The 21,024-nt window shown below is 38.7% G+C and overlaps 1 protein-coding gene across 1 annotated transcript in view; it reads left to right on the top strand.

Moving 5' to 3' along the window:
• The window catches only part of SHOC2 (SHOC2 leucine rich repeat scaffold protein), a 40,495-nt gene extending 22,064 nt beyond the window's left edge, over positions 1-18,431 (top strand). The window contains exons 3-8 of the mRNA XM_082486233.1: positions 8,037-8,167; positions 11,716-11,904; positions 13,180-13,302; positions 15,402-15,539; positions 16,035-16,152; positions 18,075-18,431. Of these exons, the coding sequence (XP_082342359.1) occupies positions 8,037-8,167; positions 11,716-11,904; positions 13,180-13,302; positions 15,402-15,539; positions 16,035-16,152; positions 18,075-18,283 (908 nt within the window). The 3' untranslated portion in view covers positions 18,284-18,431. The remainder of the gene's footprint in view (positions 1-8,036; positions 8,168-11,715; positions 11,905-13,179; positions 13,303-15,401; positions 15,540-16,034; positions 16,153-18,074) is intronic.
• Positions 18,432-21,024: the final 2,593 nt, after the last annotated feature.

Here is a 21,024-nt window from a genome sequence, read left to right as displayed (position 1 = left end):
CTTTGGTAGTTGGTAGCAATGATCATGAGGGATTCTCTTCTCTTCTACAGTTTTCCTGAGTCGTTGCCCTTTTACCCCCGTCATCTTTCTATTCCCATTCCCACTTTTCCTAAACCATCAGCCTTTGGCCAGAGCATCTTAAACATTAGGGATGTTCCATGCCTGCAGGTTAAAGAAAGGATTTGACCTCTCTCGGATGATTGATTTGTGACACAAGTTTACGTTCATACAAATCTATAGGCTTTGGTTTAGGAAGCAATTGCCTCCAGCTCAGATGAGTAATGACTATGGGATTTTGTTCTGCTTTCCTTTGCAATGTGCTCACTGAGATCATCTTCAGGATGTCTTGCTGGACCAGTCACTTCGCACTGCCACTGTGCTGGACATTGGCAGACATCGTCTTTGCTCGTGGAATGCAATTGAAGGTTAAAATGGTTTATCTGAAGCCTTTCATTTTAGTCTACGGCTACTGGGGAAATGGTTTGTTTTCTGACAAGAGATTAGATTAAACATGTCAACAGCTCCTTTCACCTAAAAATCTGTGAAACTGTTCAACAATTGTTATGGACTATGGCCGACATCTGGAAAAACTAATATATAGTATGTACAAAGTTTGGTATAGGCATCTTCTGACTTATGGCTATTTTAGGCTAGGAGCACTGTTGAAATATTTGAACACAATGTTTGTCCTCTATCCATGGCAGGCCATCTCTAGCTTGTCTAGTCTGTCCTGTACAGTTTTCAACTCTTTTAAGGCCCTTAGGTCCCACCTGCTTTGTAAGATACTCATTGAACCTCTTGACTTTTTCTTCCATATTGTCATCTTTGTTATTCTCACTACAAGATTAATGCGATGTGTTGCATTAAGCTTAATTCATGTATGTTTTTTAAAAAAGTGACATCAAGTTAGATTTTTTTTAAAAAAAAAAAAACTTTTAAAATTAATTTTGGATATACCTCCTGCTTTCTATTTGTTAGAAAAAGACATCTGGTATGTTTTGTATGCAAACCAGCAATTTATCTTCCTTAAAAGAAGATCCCTTACTGAATTCAGTGCACTGCACTCTGTGTGGTCATGCAAAACATGTGCTTTAATAGGTGCCTACTCATTGTGTGCAAAGTTTAGTCAAATCAAATCTAAGCATATTTATACAAGTTAGACCATCAGAAATACTAGTGCTGTGTTGTTTGTAGGAAGTTCTTGCAACGATCTGTTGCATGCTGAGGTTCACGTATGCTTTTGATTGTAATCTTAGGGGGTTTTGATGTGCACAGCTCTCATACATGCAATTTGTGTTTTTAACGTTATCTGCAGAAGAGTTTTCTCTAGTGAACAGATTTTAAATTGATCTGATGCTTCTGGTTTATTTAGGAGAAATCAACTGATCCTGGTAGCAAACTAGCTTGATGAACTAAGTTACATAAAACAGACTAATTATTCTATTTTTTAGTAGTGATGCAGTAATATTTTGCACTAAGTAATTGACCCTTCATCTAAGGATAGGGAATTTGAAGGATTATTTTAACTAAGGGAGGGAAAGGAAGAGGCGTGGTAAATCTCAGAAGAAGAGAGCATTTGCCACTCCTTTTAGAAAGCACTGGTAGGACTTTGAATTAGGAATTTGAATTTCTTTATATTATTCAAAATATCAGATCTTGTTTCTCTTAATTTTGAAATATTCAAGAAAGTGATGTATTGCTTCTACTTGGAGAAGCACTTCAGGTGGTCTTTGTAAAAAGTGTGGTTTTGTAAGCATGGTTTTCTGCTCTATTTCCAGTCTTCCCTTCATTCTGGGATTCACAAACACCTGTTTTTTCTTTGACTAGTATTTTTGAGATACCTTTAATAAAGAATTTAATTTAAACCCTCTGTTTAGAGTCCCTTTTATAGTAACCGAGTTTAATTTCATGTTTCTGGATTTGCATGCTCTCAAGTAATTTTTAATTCATTTCTGTGTAAATTAAACAGCCAACCCTGAGAGAGACATGCAGTCAGTCCAGTGAAGTGATTATGAATTCTGCACTTACATTGCTTCAAACCTGAGAGCTGGGCAAAGGGGAGCCCACTGATGGGCATTCGTATGCTTTGCTGGTGAGAAAATGGACCTGAAACAAGGTGCCTGTGTGAAACCTGATTCCCAAGAGTGGCTGTTCACACCAAAAGCTGAACTAAAACAATTTTTCAGTGACTTTCTTAGGCCTGGCATAAGTTTAGGGCTTAGTCAGGCTGTAGTATTGTATTTTTAGAAGTACCGATGGATGGGGCAGTTGAGTTTACAAGGTTTTTTGTAATGGGCCTTGTAAGAAAACAAATCAGAAAAATTTTTATTTGTTGCTTTTTCTGCTAGTAGTTGCTCTTCAGTTGTGATTACCAAACCGTTCACATTTGTGAACATCTAGTGCTGCATTTTCTGAGTCACTCTACCTGCGAGGGGCTGTTTTAGAGGAACCGCTGAAGTATGGTTTCAGTGACAAAAGTACAACTGCAAATGATCCTGATGACTGTCTGACTGAGTTGATCATGATCAGTTGTTACATTCCTTGCCTTATTTCTTAGACTTAACCACGTCACAGAATCATAGAATGGTAGGGGTTAGAAGGGACCACTAGAGATCATCTAGTACAACCCCTCTGCTAAAGCAGGTTCACCTAGAACAGGTTGCACAGGATCACGTCCAGCTGGGTTTTGAGTATCTCCAGAGAAGGAGATGCCTCTCTGGGCAGCCTGATCCAGTGCTCTGTCACCCTTAAAGTAAGGAAGTTTTTCTTTCTGTTCAGATGGAACTTCCTGTGTTCTAGTTTGTGCCCTTTGCCCCTTGTCCTGTCGCTGGGCACCACTGAAAAGAGCCTGACCCCATCCTCTTGACACCCGCCTTTTAGATATTTATAAGCGTTGATAAAATCACCTCTGTCTTCTCTTCTCCAGGCTAAACAGACCCATGTTCTCTCAGCCTTTCCTCATAAGAGAGATGTTCCAGTCCCCTGATCATGTTTGTAGCCATATGCTGGACTCTCTCCAGTAATTCCTTGTCCGTCTTGAACTGGGGAGCCCAGAACTGGAGACTGTACTCCAGCTATGACCTCATCAGGGCAGAGTAGAGGGGGAGGATAACCTCCCTTGACCTTCTGGCCATGCTCTTTTTAATGCACCCCAGGAGACCATTGGCCTTCTTGGCCACAAGGGCGCATTGCTGGCTCATGGTCAACTTGTTGTTGACCAGAACTCCTAGGTCCTTCTCCACAGAGCTGCTGTCCAGCAGGTCAGCCACTAACCTGTACTGGTGCATGGCGTTATTCCTCCCTAGGTGCAGGACCCTACACTTGCCTTTGTTGAACATTAAGTTCCTCTCTTTCTACCCTCCAACTTTCTACCCTGCCCAGGTCTTGCTGTGGTGTGTCAGCCACTCCTCCCAGTTTTGTGTCATCAGCAAACTCGCTGAAGGTACACTCTGTCCCCTCATCCTTGTCATTGATGAATATGTTGAACAAGACTGGACCCAGTACTGACCCCTGGGGAACACCACTAGCTACAAGTCTTTGACTCGACTGTGCCGCTAATCACAACCCTCTGAGCTCATCGCATCTTGTCTATGTCAGCATAGTACCTAATATGGTACCAGCTCAGAAAACAGTAGGTGAACTGGAAAAGATGGAGATAAGTGAAGGCACTGTAAAGTGGCTCAGAATATGAGTATCAGCTAGGTAACAATGGGCTTGGGGAGCTGTAAATGGGATCATTTTTGTTTTGTGCAATGTGCAACATCTGCTGTTAAGGAACTTTTAACAATTTCTGGTTTAAAACGGAGTTTGTCACTCCGGTTGCTCTCCAAACGGTTGGAGAGCAGGTGAGGCCTGAGTGTGTTAGCCAGCTGCCTGGTGACTGGCCCATGGACTGGGGGGACAAATATTAACATCATTGTACTGGACATCAAATCTGACGCTCCTCATGTTTAAAACTCTAGGCATTTAAAAAAAAAAAAAGGGGGGGGGGGGGGAGGAGTTTTAACGTGCTGAGCCTCTAGGGATCATCCTGTTTTGTGAAGAGGAGACTAAGATCTGGCTTGTCCAGCATGTGAAGTTGAAAGCTGAAAAGGGTTTCTCACTGTGATACATTCACAATGAGGTGCGAATATGAACTCTGAGGATGAAAAGATATCCAAGCCTTGTTGACACAAGACTAAATGGCAATAAACTGGCTGTAAATAAATTCTGGCTTGAAATGAGAAGGTGACCCATACTGCCTGCATCAGCTGGGTGCAGGACAGCCTTTTCAGGAGCAGTTGAAGAGGTGCAACTGCTGAAACTCCAGCTGAAATCTTGCTGCTTTTATTGCAGTTCTCAGGAATAACTGTATTTCATGCTGTGGTGTGTAAAAAAAAAAAACTCACAAAGAGCGTGGTACACACAGGACACGTCTTCTGTTGTGCCTGTGGCATGTCTTTCCCATGGAGGAGAAAGATAACTAGTGGAGAAAAAGTGATAAACTTCTATTGAGAAATGCTATTTACGATAAGAAAAAAACACTAAGAGCTGCTATTTGTGCCTCCTCCCTGATAATGCCATGAGGATAGCCAACGTGTGTCATTCTCTCCTGGAAAATTATGGTACAGTTTGACTCTCTCTAATGGCTGCCTTGTTTCATTTTTCTGAAATGCCACGTTGCTGGTAGGAAGAGAGCCATATACATACAACCTGTGCTTGCAATCTGGGCATTGGCATAGCGACATCATATTGCTAAGCAACAGTTGGCATCATGCTGTCTGCTAGAGCCGTTCCCCCTTCATCCTCTTTGACAGTGCCTGGAAAATCAAGATCAGCATCTAGCTCAAAGTTTAAGTAATGAAAAAGAACAGTAGATTGGTATCTTATTTTGTTTAAAGTTTGTCATTAGTTTTGTAAGTAAAGTGTTATATACCAATTCAGAGAAATGCGGTCAGGATGTGCTTTATTAATTCCTGGAATGGTGAATCCTTAACGATCTTGGTACCTTGCAATAGGAAGTGTATTGTGTGAAGTGAGGCCAGTTTCCTATACAGCCAGCAATGCCAGATCTCACCAAATACAGCATGAAATAGCTACGTTATCTACAAATGTGCATTTTTATACTAATGGATTGTAGGATCAAAATAGGTCTTAATTATTCACTTTAGTGTGTATATGCACTATAGGATTTAACCTCAAAAGATGAGAGAGCAAGCAATGTTGATAGCGCTCAATTTTAAATGCCTTTTTTGGTTGAAGGAAGACTGACTTTCCTGCTTCTGCAAAAGCTAATTGTATACTTGCTTAGAAAGAAAGCACTTAATATAAATAAAAATCCTGATGGAGAGTACTACTAGTTAAGCAGCTCAGGGTGCCTACCTGTTGTTTAAATTTTGTTTTGTTATTGACAATACCAAGTGAAATTTGTTGCTAAGCTTGTTAGCTAAATATCTGATATTTATCAGATCACAGAACTATAGAATGGTTTAGAGTTGGAATGGACCTTGAAGATCATCGAGTTCCAACCCCCCTGCCATAGACAGGGACACCTCCCACTAGACCAGGTTGCCCAAGGCCACGTCCAGCCTGGCCTTGAACACCTCCAGGGGTGGGGCCTCAACAACCTCTCTGGGCAACCTGTTCCAGTGCCTTACAACCCTCAAAGTAAAGAATTTCTTCCTAATGTTCAATCTGAACCTGCCCTCTTCCAGTTTAAAGCCATTCCCCCTCATCCTGTTGCTACATGCCCTAGTAAAAAGCCCTTCCCCAGCTCTCCTGTAGGCCCCCTTTAGGTGCTGGACGCCTGCAATAAGATCTCCCTGGAGCCTTCTCTTCTCCAGGCTGAACAGCCCCAACTCTCTCAGCCTCTCATCATAGGAGAGGTGCTCTAGCCCTTGGATCATCCTCGTGGCTCTCCTCTGGACACTCTCCGTCAGGTCCATGTCCTTCTTATGTTGGGGCCTCCAGAGCTGGATGCAGTACTCCGGGTGGGGTCTCACAAGAGTGGAGTAGAGGGGCAGAATCACCTCCTTTGACCTGCTGGCCACACTTCTTTTGATGCAGCCCAGGATACGGTTGGCCTTCTGGGCTGCGATCGCACATTGCTGGCTCATGTTGAGCTTCTTGTCAATCAGCGCCCCCAGGTCCTTCTCCTCAGGGCTGCTCTACAGCCATTCCCCACTGAGCCTGTATTTGTGCTTGGGATTGCCCCAACCCAGACTGTAAGACCTTGCACTTGGCCTTGTTGAACTGCATGAGGTTGGCTTGGGCCCACCTCTCCAGCCTGTCCAGGTCCCTCTGGATGGTATCCCTCCCCTCTAGCATGTCTGCCTCGCCAAACAGCTTGGTGTCATTGGCAAACTTGCTGAGGGTGCACTTGACCCCATTGTCCATGTCGCCGACAAAGATGTTGAACAGTAGAGGCCCCAGTACCAATCCCTGAGGAACGCCACTCGTCACTGCTCTCCACTTGGACATTGAGCCGTTGACCGCAGCTCTTTGATTAGTATCTTGATTTATAAGACCTGTATAATTTTTGCTATAGATAGGGTTTTGGTTTGGTTATGTTTGTGTGGGTTTTTTTTTGATGTGTGTGTGTTTTGTTTGTTTTTACTTTCACTGCTCTTGTCAATCTCCGTTTTAGTAACTACAGCGAATCACACAACATTCCCAATTTCCAGTTTTTATTAGCTACACTCCCAGCTACTCAGTCATTCTTAGTGTATTTTGACTAGGCTGGAGAAGTTCAAGAAAGAGGTACTTTGCCACTTGCTTTGTTGAGACTTTTTCTCCATCTAGCAGATCCCATTGTAACATTTCTATTAATTTTGATTTTCCATTTCTTTTCATTTTGTTTCATCCTTTGCTTCCAAGCATATTTCATACACTACATTTGCTTCTTCCTTTGCTGTGTTCCAGTAGCCTTTGTATAAGTACATATATCTAGACATTAATATATCCTTCATCTAATGAGTAGTTAGACCATACATATTAAGCTCCCTTCATATTTTTAAATTATTTCTGGTTATTCTTGCTGCTGTTCATTAAATATTGTGTCCCTTTTCTAATGTGTCTTCCTGTTTCTTCAATTTGCAGAACAAACGTGCCACAAGTGGTTGTAAAAATCAGTGTAAAATAGTGAATGTTTTGCAAGGGACTGATAGACTGAATCTGCGCATAAGCTTCCATGTTTTCTAATTGTACGGGTACGCCATAAGACTAAGCACTGTTTTTCATACTACTTCCCAGCTGACTTTTCAGTGAAGTTCAAGGTCTTACTTCAGGAGGGTCTTAAGTGCCATGGTACCACATAGTTTGAAGACATCCTTAAGAAGTTGATTTTGGTCTTCAGTACTTTTTAGATGTTAGAGGTTGGAGCTAAAAGGAACTTCAGATGGGAAATTTTCAAGTTTCTCAAGATTTTTTTTCCTGAGAGAAATACATATCAACTGGGACTGTTGATCTGGCAATATTCAGTAAGATTTTTACATGTCTGGATTTTGTGGACTTCCTCCAGACTTTTCCTTTAGTATCATTCAGAAAACTTGGAAGTTTTTTTTTTTTTTTCTATCACTTCTTAAAGACTTCATTGCTTTTGCAGTATGGTAAAGGGTTTTTTTTCCCTGTAGAGAAAATGGGTTTTCCAGGACTGGAGCTGTGTGATGTATGCCTAAGTTCTGGTAATATGAGTCATGGCCTTGAATGATTCTATCTGTAATTTAAAAAAGTTATTTTGGGGACATTTGGAAAATGATAGAGTTGTTTGTTGGTAGAAAGATCAGGATAGAAGGACATCTACAATAGGACACAGGCCTTGCTGGCTTACTGTGTTATGCATAATTTAAGAAGAATGTGTAATATGCGCGATGTACTTCTGCATGGTCAACTTCAGCATTGGAATGCACTGTAGTCTGTGAATCTCCTATTTTAGGATGATAGCTCTATTTTGCTTTTGAAGTGTGGATTGTGAGACAACAGAAGAATCAGAAGTCAAAGCTTGTTCTGTGCCTTTTTGTTAATCTAACGATATATTAATAACTGTTTCCTACCTGTAGGAAATCTGTCCAGTCTAAGTCGTCTTGGCCTGAGGTACAATAGGCTGTCAGCAATTCCGAAGTCTTTAGCGAAATGCAGTGAACTTGATGAGCTGAACCTGGAGAACAACAACATTTCTACTTTACCAGAGGTGAGAATTAGAGGGAGTGGATTTGGGAGGAATGTTGTTGTAAGACATTGGTGTTTTGTAGAGGGACTGAAACATGTGAAATTACTTCATCTTTTATTACAACTCTGAGAAATACTCTTTGTTTTAGTCTACATGTGTGTAATGTGAAATATTGCAATTCTGTACATATTAGGTGTGTCTAACAATGCAGAAGAACTGATGTCATACAACTTCAGTCAAGAGTGGGAGCAATATATGTGGTTGTGTTTGCTCTCTTGTCTCTTTAGAAAACCTGAAATAAGGAGTCCAGGTTCCCACTGTTAAAGCTAGATAAGAACTTCTCAGTGTTTGTGTTTCATGGAGGTAAGGAAGAAGTAGAAAAATGAAAAATGGGATATCTCTACCCATCTAATTGAGGCAAGAATGACCTTTAAGGGAGTGGGTAAAGCTTGCCACAGCTACATTTTCTCATTTTAATGTGGAAACGTGTGCTGTTGGCATCAATGCAATATCATCTGGCAACTCATTGACACACCTTCCATCCATTATGAAAAATAAAAATTTACATCGTTTTTCAGTTTCCAGTGACTCTGCGAGGATCACAGGAGAAAGGGGAAGAGAATCTGTTTTCTTGCTTTTCTTTTCATAGCTGCAGCACTTGATTGTCTTACCTTGGTCTCTCTTGCTTCAAGCTTAGTGTGGGACCAAGGAAAATGTCCATAGTTAGTTCTGGAGCCACCTTGTCAGTCTCTTCAAGAAACATGTTCCCGTAACAAAGTGCTTTGGTAGCTGTGGGGTGGAGAGGCAGAAAGTCCCATTCCCTAGTGCATCTGTAAGTTTTTCTATACTCCTTCCCTAGAGTTCTCTGAAAGGTGCCCCTGTGGGCTCCAGTTTCACAGTCCTGGATAGCTGCTGTAGTTGATTGCAGACCATTTTTTAAATAACAGCTTTGATGTCTGCAGACTTTGAAACTATTTAAGCTGTTGGTTATACCTTTCATCCTGATTTTCCTTTTCTTAGTTTCTTGAGACTGTTTCATCAGGGCAGTGGAGTGTGAGATGCTCAGCTGCATACTTTTGGTGCTAGTAAATATTTAGGGAAAATGTTTGACTTTGCAGCAATTCTGCCCAGATAGTAATGCTTAAATGACAGAAAAAAACCTGATGTGATTGATTCTTGTTTTGGATCCATTGCTTTAGAACTGTTTGGAGATGAAGGTTTCAGGGCACAACATAGAGTATATACTCTGTTCTGTTTTAATGATGGTCCAAACTGCTTTCTAAGCTGGTGTTTGGGTTTTTTTTAAGTATAAATTATTAGTATCAAATAATTCAAAATGTATCTAAAGACTTATATAGGAAACTATACACAGAAGAAAAAAACCCCAAATGCATTTGGATTTAGGCAAAGTATTCAAAGTAACAAAGTGCAGTAAGTACTTTCTTTCAGATAAATTTCTGAACTCAGCAATGATAAACTGAAAAACAGAGAATTTAATAAATGTTTGGGTAAAACTATCATTTAAGAAAATGCTACTGACTGAAAGCCACCAGGCTGCTTTTAAGATGAGAGCTAAGCTAGCCGACCCCACCCAGACATATTACAAAAGGCAACTACAGTATTATTACAAAAAGCTAATGTGAGGGATGAAATATGTTCAATCTTAATACAAAACTCTTTGACTGTGCTGCCTTCTTCATGTTAACATATTGTTGGCAAATATACACTTAAGCTGCTACCTTGCAGAATTGTATAGTTTATACTGTAATCTGTTTAAAGTAAAACATTCTGTGCTATAATACAAAGAGCTGTATCTGTAGAATAAACTTATGAATTTCAAAACATAGTTGAAGCTGCTGACACAATGCCTAATAAATATTTTATCTTAAAAGGATGGGCTGGGAGAAGGCAGCACTGCCACAGCTCTCATAGATATAAGAGCATTGTTGTCTTTGTACTGCCAAAGCTCTCTTGCTTCCCTTCAAATGTGTTTAATTACTCTAGGCTATTAGAGTGTATTAGCTAACATATTTTCAATATTTTTTTGTATAGAAGCAGACTTCAAAAATGGCTTTTTGAAATGCCAAGATCCGTTTGAAGCAATAAAATGTGTTTGTAACAGAGCTCAGGGACTGTCTAACCCTAGGACAAAGAATATCTGTTAATTAAAGTATAGCTAGAAGCAGTATTTCCTAATCAAAGATTATACTAGTTAATGATTAGCTTAGATTAATACTGATTTGAAGAACCATTATTTTGTTCTTGGGGGGGAAATTGCTTCACTGATATTTGCTGAGATGCCCCAGGAATTGTATTTCAGTGCTTAAAGTTTTAGCCATGACATGTAGACAAGTCTCTATTTAATACTGTTTTATTTACAATAATGTTAATAAACTATTTAGAGAAGTAGACAGAACTTTCCTGGTGAAACAGCAAAGACATATTCTTAAGGCTTTTACAGTGAATATAGCACTGAAAATGCAATCCAGAAATACTGACATTAGGAATATGGTTGGAATCATTATCTTGTTACTGCTCATTCCTGATTGCAGATGTTGCATTATTTATGGTATGTAATGCCACGCATAAATCTCAAATTTCTGTAATATTTAAGCAAATAGGGCTGAATTCAAGTTGGCATAGTGATAAGCAAAGGTGACACTTCAGGAGTCATTTAGATCTCATTATTCATCCCCACAGTTCCAGGAACGTGCTTGGCACGTAACTAACAGATAAACTCTGAGATCTGTGCTGCTGAGATTGTAGAATCTAATTAGCTTGCAAAGTGAAATGAGACTCTGGATTCAATGGATAACCATTGCTACCCAGTTTAACTCCAAGCTTTTTATTTCTTGGGGGGGAAGACGTACAGTAATAGCTATTTGGGAATATTTTGAAAACAGGAAAAAAAAAATGGAATTTCCAAAACTGGAAATTTTCTTTTTGTCTGTCCTACTTGGTTATCTGACACTGTTACAGCCTAAAAGGAAACTACCAGGAGTGTTCACATTATGGATTGTTATTATATCAACAAAGATTTGTACTGGAAGTATCAAACCCCAGTTTGAAAAACTGTTCATGCAGTTGATACTTCTCAGGGTCCTGCGCTCAACTGTCGGCAGGCATCAAAATTGAGTGAGCTGCAGTTGGGTGGCGCTGGGACCATTGTTCAGGATGGACGTGCTGCTGACTGTGCCTGCCAGCTGCTGCCCCTGCCCTCCTCAGAGCTGCCCAAGATGTAGCAATGTGTTATTAAAAAATTTCCTTTTGGAGGAGAAGAGAGTTACAAAACCTCCTAAACTTATGCTTTTAAATGTGATATGTTTGCTTTTTTGTGTGTCTGGCAGTATGTAAGGAGAAAGGGGGAAATAAGGTAAAGGCTGACGACTGTGAGCGGAGATTGTTGCTGATGGAAGTTTTATCAAATTTAACACTGGTTTATGTGTTGCAACACTTATTCAGGGGATGGACTTGGGTGGGAAAACATTTCTAATTAGACCCAAGAGGGAAAAGAGATGCATTCAAATAAATCTGTCCTAAGTTCCTGGGTGGTTTTCTTCTCTCTACAGGGTCTTTTATCCAGCCTTGTCAAACTGACTAGTTTAACACTGGCCAGGAACTGCTTCCAGTCCTATCCTGTGGGTGGCCCGTCCCAGTTCTCCACAATCTACTCTCTCAATATGGAGCACAACCGCATCAATAAAATCCCCTTTGGAATTTTTTCTAGAGCTAAAGTATTAAGTAAGCTGAACATGAAGGTGAGGCACAGAAACATGCTACTGTGTATAAAATCAATGAGGAGTACTGTTTGCTGCTCCGTGAATTCTGGCAAACTTAATGATATAAAGAATGAATTGATCACACTGAAGTGGATACTGCTGCTGTCACATATATTCTATATTTAAAAATGTACTATCAAGATGTTACGGATTTGTCTTTATTTTTGTTAGTTAAGCTTTTGTCACATTTTCTCGAGTTTGAACAATGAAAATAAGAAAGTTGGTTGCAAAGTTCTTGAATATTCACATGAGACACGAGCACGTAGAGTAGCTTATTTCTTTCCCCCCTCTACTGTTACAGTTTAAATTATAAACAAAATTATGTAAAATATCGTTTTTGAATATGTTCTTTCAAAACCTAAGTTTGGAGACTTGGCAGTAGTTGTGGAGCACAGAAAAAACTTTGTCTTTTAAAGAGGTGATGTTTTTCTGTGAATGGGTTTGTTTCAAGTTTTTAAATTATATAAAAAAATACAAAAATGTTTGAGCAGTAGCTAAGCTCAGCTACTGGTTTAGAATGTCATTTGGCACATATGGATTCTCAGTTTACATTAAGACCATTTTTTGTCATATACCCATTTGTAACTCTGCATGTTCACCAGGACTTTGTATGACCTGGTTATTTAGATTTTTTTTTTTTATTGTCTAGTCTAGATCAAATTTTGTAACAACATTGAGATATTTGGATTAATTTCAGATGCTTTTACTCTAAACCATTAAGGTATATTTCCTTTGTGGTATGTTTGGTGGGTTTTTTTTTTATTTTCCCCTGTGTCTTTTTTTTATGTTTGGGGTTTTTTTTTTTTTTCTTTTTTTTTTTTTTTGGTGTGTGTGGTTTGGTTGTTGTTTTTTTATTATTATTATTATTATCAAACTCCATATATTTTTATGATTCCAGTGTTGCTGATAGCACCTTTGTAAGTTATGGTGAATTTTCTTCCCCCCCCCCCCCCCCCTTCATCAAAGAAAGAACAAAAATATGTTTTAACTACTGGGACGTGTGAAATCTTCATAATAATGTACTTTTAATTTTTCCACTTCAGTTCTTATTAGTAAGGCAGAGTCAATTCTGTAACTCTAGGCTGGGACTGCTTATTATGTTTGGAGGAATTTTAAAAAAACTTGGCCAATTATCAACACTTTACTCTTCTGATTTAATTATCGACTATTTGTAAGCAGTTTGTTTAATCTCTCAGATGCCTTGCAGACTTCTTGCAAGCGCAGACCCTAAATATTTGATATGTTAAATCACAGGACAATCAGCTGACCTCTCTCCCCTTGGACTTCGGGACTTGGACTAGTATGGTAGAACTGAACTTAGCGACTAATCAGCTCACAAAAATCCCTGAGGATGTATCTGGGCTTGTTTCTCTTGAGGTGAGAAGAGTATAAATGAACAGCTAAGTGAATCCTTGCAAACAGGCGTTCTGTACTGCAGGTTTAACTAATACTACTTTTGGGTCAAATAAAGCCAAATAAATATGTGTCTGTATGCTGTTTAAATAGATGTGTTGCATCTGTTTATGGTTCTTGTCAACAGCTTTTTGAATGTTGTTCTTTAGGCTCTAGATGAGTATCTGTGCACAAAAGGATAAGTACGTATATATTTTTAACTACACAGAAAGCAAATTTTTCTCAACAGAAAGTTACTGTTGTAAATGAAATGGCACTGAACTCGCTTTGATTCCTGGAGAGACCAGCATGGATACTGCAGGGATCAGAAAAATGTAATGAAATGGTCTACGGCTGGAGGTGGATTGAATGTAGCGCTGTGAACCTTGGTAGGCAGCCAGGTGGGAATTCTCAGCCTTTGAGAGGGAAGAAATCATACTTTGAAACCGTGAACTAAACCTGTTGTGTCCCCTAGTCCTGTTTCCTAAAGTACCATAACGAGAGACAAACTTAATTGCCTTGGAGGGACATAAAGGTAGAAGTGCTAGTTTGGGCAGTTGAGGGGACTTTGTAGCCTCTGTGAGCTGCTGGGAAAAATCTGTTAAAGTGCAATAGCAAATGGCATATTGAAATTGCAAATTCCCAGTGTGACCGCTGCTCTGAATAATTACTAATTCCTGTAGTTTGGGTCAAAAGTGATATGGCAGAGAGTAATAGCTATTTAGTAGCCCGGTTCCCTTTAAGTTAAGGCTGTGATTGATGTGATTGGGAAGTTCGTAACCTCAAATGACTGGATTTGCCGGTGGTCTGCCAGCTGCCGAAGCTGGAGGGCCGCACAGTCCGCAGACCCGTTAGCGCTGTTTTCCTCTGTAATTAAAGAGTCAAATACAAAGAACTATTTGGGCAGTGTTTACACAAAAGTGAAGGTTCCCACAGCAGTGCTAAGTCAGCTGCATTGCGTGTAGGTAATATTTTCTGTTCCTGCCTTTGTTTCTTGATACGCAATTAAAATGTTACTATTCTTATCATTCTGTGTATGTGTATAAAGGAAGGCCACCAAAATACTGCTTGTGCTAATGCTAAGATTTTGGCTTTTATTCATTTTAATTCTCGCTTTGATTTTTAGCCGTGTTTTCTATTCTGTTCCTGCCTTTGGTGTTTCCACGTTACATGAAGCTAGTGAGAGCTGGGGGTGGTAGAAGTCAGGCATTTGCAACCTTGGCTGGCTTAGCAGGGACCTGTGCGTGGCTAGCATGAGGGTCCATCCTTGTGTTTCAATGTGCCTTGTTAAATAACTACATAATAGCATTGTTGAATCGATAATTAATTACCTTACTGCTTGCTGTGTTGTTATGAGGCTCGATGACTTCTAAGGACTGTTAGACTTCTCCAGAGGAAAATGGTATGCTAGTGTAACCCCTCTTAACTTGCTTGTGGTATAATGAATAACTCCGCTAAATGACGTTGCAAATAAGGATACGTTTCTTGAACCTAGGATATTTATAATTCAACTTAGAAAGGAGGAGAAAACAAGAGGGTAACACGACAGCGTGTGATAGGAGACCGTGTTGAAAAGCCAGTGGATATCTCTGCAGTGTTCTGCTTAGGTGCTGTGATCTGTGTGTTTACTTGCTGCTGCTCCTAACCAAAGGGACACAGGGAGAAGAGGAGGTATTCAGCTTTTTAAGGAGGACTCGGCAAGCACAGCAAATAATGTAAAACATGGTTATGAGATAGCTATAAGGAAGGATAACAAAATGATAGGGCACCCCAGGAGGAATTTTTTTTTCTTTGGTCATTTGAGGAAATAAGGTGTTCTTTGTTTTTGCTCTGTGTTTTATTAGTGTACGAAATAATATTTGAAAGAATTCTGTCATAAATCTATATATTTGTTATTATTAAAGACTTTGAAAAAAAAATGTTTATCACTAATTTTTTTTTTTAATCTTTGCAGTTTGCTTCCATAATTTGATTGTAGGCTAATCTTGGACTTCATTACTTGAAAATATAGCAAGATCCTATGTTAATCATTATTTATGGATTGTGTTGCTGAAATTCTGTATGTTTGGTGTTTTTTCTTTGAGGTTCTTATCTTGTCAAACAATCTACTAAAGAAACTTCCCCATGGAATTGGAAACCTACGGAAACTCCGAGAGCTAGATCTAGAGGAAAACAAACTGGAATCCTTGCCAAATGAAATAGCTTACCTCAAGGATCTGCAGGTGAAACAATAATGGGCTGAGATAAACATCTTATGTCCTTTATTTACACCATGCTGATTTAATTGCAGCTAGTTTGATGAGGGAAACTGTTTGGGACTGGACATAGAACCAAATGTTAAGAGTCTTGCGCAACTTAATCCACAATCTGTCCTCGCTAATTCTTCCCTAGATTTATCAGTAAATATTGAACAAACAAATTTTGAAGAGTGTAACTGTTGTGCCATGAGTACAGTACTGCCACAGGACTAGCCTCTGATTTCAGTCGTGTTCATGAAAGCTTTTATATTTAGGCACCTATTTTACTATGCACTATTTTATTTTTATGTTTAGCAGTGCTTAATAGAGGTCTGAAATGTTGTTGAAGGGTAGACGTTTTTTTTTGTTCAAATGCTGGACAGTAGAACCCATCAATTTATCAGCTATATTTCTTGTTATTTGCTGTCATTCAAAGCAAAAGTCATTAAGTTAATTTTTAAAAATGTGCTTTTCCCTTAGAAATTGGTTCTGACTAATAATCAGTTGACCACCCTTCCCAGAGGTATCGGTCACCTTACCAACCTGACGCACCTTGGGCTTGGAGAGAATCTTCTCACACACCTTCCTGAGGAAATTGGTAAGATCCCTTTTTCTGGTTTTATGCAACGTGCCTGAGCCAAAGCAGTTGATGACACAGAAGATGAGCATCTACTGTACTCTTAAGTAGAGGCCACAGAATTCACGTGAAACTTCTAGATATACACAACCTGAAGTGAAGCATGTGCCACAGGAACGATACAGGGTATGATCTTTAGCTTGCTGAACTGTAGCAAAACAAATGGTCTGGCTTTTTTCAGTTCTTCTGCAGAAAGCTGCCAAACACACACTAACCTGGAATAGTGAGATTCCTTTTCTCTCCAAATTCTCCCACAAGCTGAGTATTATCTGTCACTCAACTTCATAAACCTATTCTTGGAGAGAGGTCTGTGTCAGAAAGGAAATGCACTGGTCCTACTGTAATTCTATGGTGTAGACAACACCTTGTGTAAGGCATAGACAGCTGAAGCAAACGTTTCTGCTGATAGCCCCTCTACACGCACTCCTGTTTGTAGGCCACCATATTATTATTCACCTTGATGAGATATGAAAAGGAAGTGAAGAGGAAATCTTCAGAAGGAGAGGGAGGAATAAGATTCTTTTTGTCTACTTGAGACATCTGGAGTAAATGAGATTCGGAGCATCTGAAACTGAGAGCCCCTGTTTCTTTTATAGTGGGTGACAAGTACCTCCAGAGCATGATTCTGAGCACTTAAAGTTAAAATCTTCAGGTTAGAGCTCATTATGGAGGAAAAAATAATGGGAGAAGCTACACAAAGCAAAATATGGTCAGAAACAGTGATGCGCAGATGGAGAAGGCTGGGTCACGGTCTGTTTCCCCCAGCATCTTTAGTGAAGAGCCGTTACAGCTTGTGTTATCTTGTGTATGCCTCAGTGTGAGAAGGGCCTAAAACAATCTAAATCTGGAGCTTTGTAATTTAGTTCATAAGTTAGTGGAGAGAGTTTGGATGCTATAGAAATGAGCTATGGAATTAAAGTATGTAAGGAAACTCAAAATACTATTGTAGGAGTAGAATTTGGTTATTAAAGCTGGTTGTCTTAACAAATTAGAGAATAGTTAACTATTTTCAGATGTGACTGCGTCATCTAAAATTATCAGCTATTTCCCATTATTTCTTAGCCTTTTCTTTTTGTTGGTTTTCCATGCCTTGAGCCCTCGCTACTGCTTTCTCTTGTGCAAGACTGTCCTGTTTTTTTAGGTTATAGGAGATGTTTATGGTATATAAGGTTGGAAAATGGGGAATATTTTGAGGAGGACGTGTACGTTTGGAGTATATTTCAAAGTTATGGATTAACTTTGATATTTGATTGCTGTGGAGGAATGCAAGTCTTAAGAAAGAAGAAATTAGTCCATTTTCCATCTTCTCCTTAATCTATATTGCAATATCGATAGTGGAAGCAGGGTGTAAAATTTGAATTCAGGAGGAATTTTTCACATGGGTTAGTTCCATTTAATAAGTTCACTGCTGTGCAGAGATCTCTCTCCTGCTTTCTTCCTGTGGTGCATTACAGTTACAGCTTCAGGTCTTTAATGTATGGGTTCTAATTAAATAAAAGGTATGGCATAGGTATTTTTATAAAGGTAATACGTACTGTACAGGATAAATATTTTCTATACCCTTCTAACTAGATAGCTATTCAATGTTGCCTGCAATTGCAAAGCACTTGCCTTAACAGTTCTGGTGAAATCCCTTCCAGTTCTCTTATTCTGCATATTCTCAGTTCAGTTGTTATCTAAAGGAGATGTGATAATGGATATTTTTAAAGGGAAACTAAAACAAATTGGTTCTTGCTTAGGTTCTGGTGCTTGAAAATGGGAGTTTAGGTGATTCTAGATTCTACATAGTAAAGAATCTTCAGGTGGACTTAGAGCTCCTGTCTAAAATTTATGAACTGTATGAACCACAACAATACTACTTTGTGTTATTTTATTTTAACCAGGTACACTGGAGAATCTGGAAGAACTGTATTTGAATGACAACCCCAACCTGCACAGCCTTCCCTTTGAGCTGGCTCTTTGCAGCAAACTGTCAATAATGAGTATTGAGAACTGCCCGCTCAGCCACCTTCCACCTCAGATTGTTGCAGGAGGACCCTCCTTCATCATTCAGTTCCTAAAAATGCAGGGACCATATCGTGCCATGGTCTGATGCTAATCGGATTGTCCAATACACTGTACAAAATACAAACTGCATTAATGTTGTAATTGTCTGTATATGTATATATAATATAATATATGTGGTTTATATTATATTATATATATATAAATATATAAATAATATAAAAAGGCAAATTTAAGACTGCATTATGTGTTTCTGCTAATAGAGGAATCATAGCCATTTAGATTTTTTTATTCTGTAAAAATGCTTGTCTAAGTTTTCTTTGCTGAATTTGATGGGAGTTGTCAGAATAATCTGGAAATGCCAGTTCATTTAAAGCAATTGCCAATGAACTCAAAGTTTAAATTTAAGGGACAAAACCAGTTTTGCTTAGATTTACTTTCACTTAAGAGAAATGTATAACCTTTATATAATGAACTTTTCTGTTTTTCTCCCACCCACCCCCCCCCCCCCGCCCCCCTTTTTTTTTTTTGTCAAAACGTGAAAGGGTCATGTTTCCTGAGGTTGGGAATTTCTTTTAACTTATTTTGAGATTTGAAGCAAATGGTGTTTTTATATTGTTTACAGTCAGAGTAAATCACTGGATTTTGTTTTATTCTGATTTGCTCTGTTTTAATCAATCATATCTAGAATTTATATGCCTCTGCTGATGAATTTTTATCAACCGGTTTGTATACTAAAAACATATACTCATCAGAACAACTGGCAGGTGAAAAGGATGCAGTCAAAACAAAGGAAAAAGAAAAGGAAAAAGAGCTTGAATTCCTTTAAGTCTTGCTTCCCTGAGTTATCAGTTGCAGGCATAACATATCTGAACTGAGCCTTTTGCGGTTGGTCTTTTCTAGCACAAGTAAACCTTTTCAGATTGGTAACAACGTTGAGTAAACTCAGTGAAGAGCGGTTTTCATTTTGTGAAGTAACAATTCCATGAGGTCTAACAGTACAGTTAAGTGGCAAGGAAATAATATATATATGTACATTTTTATTACAATGTTGAGTCATAAACTACAACAGGCAATTTTAAGGATTCCTTATAGTCCTTGTACAATAAATGAATGTGTCTTACTTTTAAACACTGCAATATATGTAAGTTTTAAGGTTGGTTAACAATGTACTATGGTTTTATATCTTGACTTGCCTTGTACCTCCTTCCATTATGGAACTTCTGTGTCCAAGCACAATATCTTCACACTGTGCTGTTTTGCTGCTGAACTAAATGCACTTTTCCCCACAGCTGGGGCACTTGCTTCAAAATATTCAGTTCAGTATCTTGATTATTCTTTTTTAACTTCATCCTATCTGTTTCAGTATTAAACCGATCTATTAAAAAAGAGGCACCTTTTTCATTTGTGCATAGATGTCGGTAGCTCAAGAGAAACACTGTAAATAGTGGACGTTCAGTTTTATCATGACTTCCTTGGTTGTTTAAAAGGCAGAAGATGCTTCAGGGAGATTTACACTATTGCTGCATTTGTAGGGCCAGTTGTCCTTTTTCAGGAGGGTAGAACTCGAGGCGGTTGCATTCCACGGTTACTCAAGAACTGTCTAGTTTATACTCATTGGAATTGCTGCTGGGGTAGTGTGACGTAAAGGACTGTACCTTTTGAACAAAATCAAATCAACCGATGTCATGGGAAATCTGTTTCACATGTAGAAGTTTAGGGAATATTATTTCTGGCTTTCAGGCATGCTTACTTAGATGTATTGCCTTGATCTGTTTGCATTCTGTTTTGTCGTACGTCTTTTCATTAACAAGGAGTAAGTTTAAATGGAAGGCAGGTGGAGATATAAAACCTTAGAGGGCTTAAACATGCTGTAAAACTATTGTAGATGTCACTGGATTTTACTAAGTAATGTTCTTTTCTCACACACTCTGTCTCTCTGTTTCCCCCCCCCCTTGTTTTTTTTTTTTTTTTTACATCTACTGTAGCTTTTCAGTTTAGACTTTAGTTTATAAAAGGTTAGTTCCTTACAGTTCTGCCTGAAGTTAATCTTTCTCAGCATTAAGGTGTTAAAATATGAAGATGCTGAAATGCTTAGTATCAAGACTATAATCTAACTTCTGAATATACTGCTAAATCCATATTTGTGCCCTCAGGTCACTAGGGGAAACTGGTTTGATTAATATGGTTCCTTAAACCAAAAGTGGTGACCCCTTGTCTTTTCAAGCATCTTGGTCTCAATTCCCTGTCTGCTCCACAGTCCCATTTTTATAAGAGTTGATGGGATTGAATTTTAGTTTGTAAATATGTTGATTATTCACCTTGTTAAGGTACATGGTTAATGACTGTATGATTGGAGTTGACCCCCTCTCACCTAAATTCTTGTGGAGAAGTTGGCTACCAAAGTAGTGCTCGTTACACTCGCTTAAAAACAAAGTATTCTCATTACACTTATAGGAATAAATAAAGCTATGTTTTAATTCATTACTATATTAAAACCAGGATATTTTTCAAACTATCTTTGTACTAGTATGGTCGTTGCAATGCCAGATAATCCTGAGCCTTGTTTTAGGAGTTTTTATACATTCTGAGGTGCACGCTGATTTTCTCAGTGTCTCAAGAGATTTGAATAAAAACAGTGTGAGAGAAGTTCTGGTACAGGAAAAATCAACTCAGAAGAATTTGAAAAGTTCTTTAAAATTATCTGAAAGTTTAAGTATTAAATCTGTGGCATGGATTGGGAATAGATACATAAAAATCCATATAAGTACACACATGGATTTAAATTCAAATCTATGCACGGATCCATATAAATCCAGCTGTTTTGAT

The sequence above is a fragment of the Vanellus vanellus genome, assembly GCF_965231255.1.
Source record: "Vanellus vanellus genome assembly, chromosome: 7".
NCBI lineage: Eukaryota > Metazoa > Chordata > Aves > Charadriiformes > Charadriidae > Vanellus > Vanellus vanellus.
Note: the sequence above shows the minus strand (reverse complement) of the source record. Positions and strands in the feature narration are given on the sequence as shown.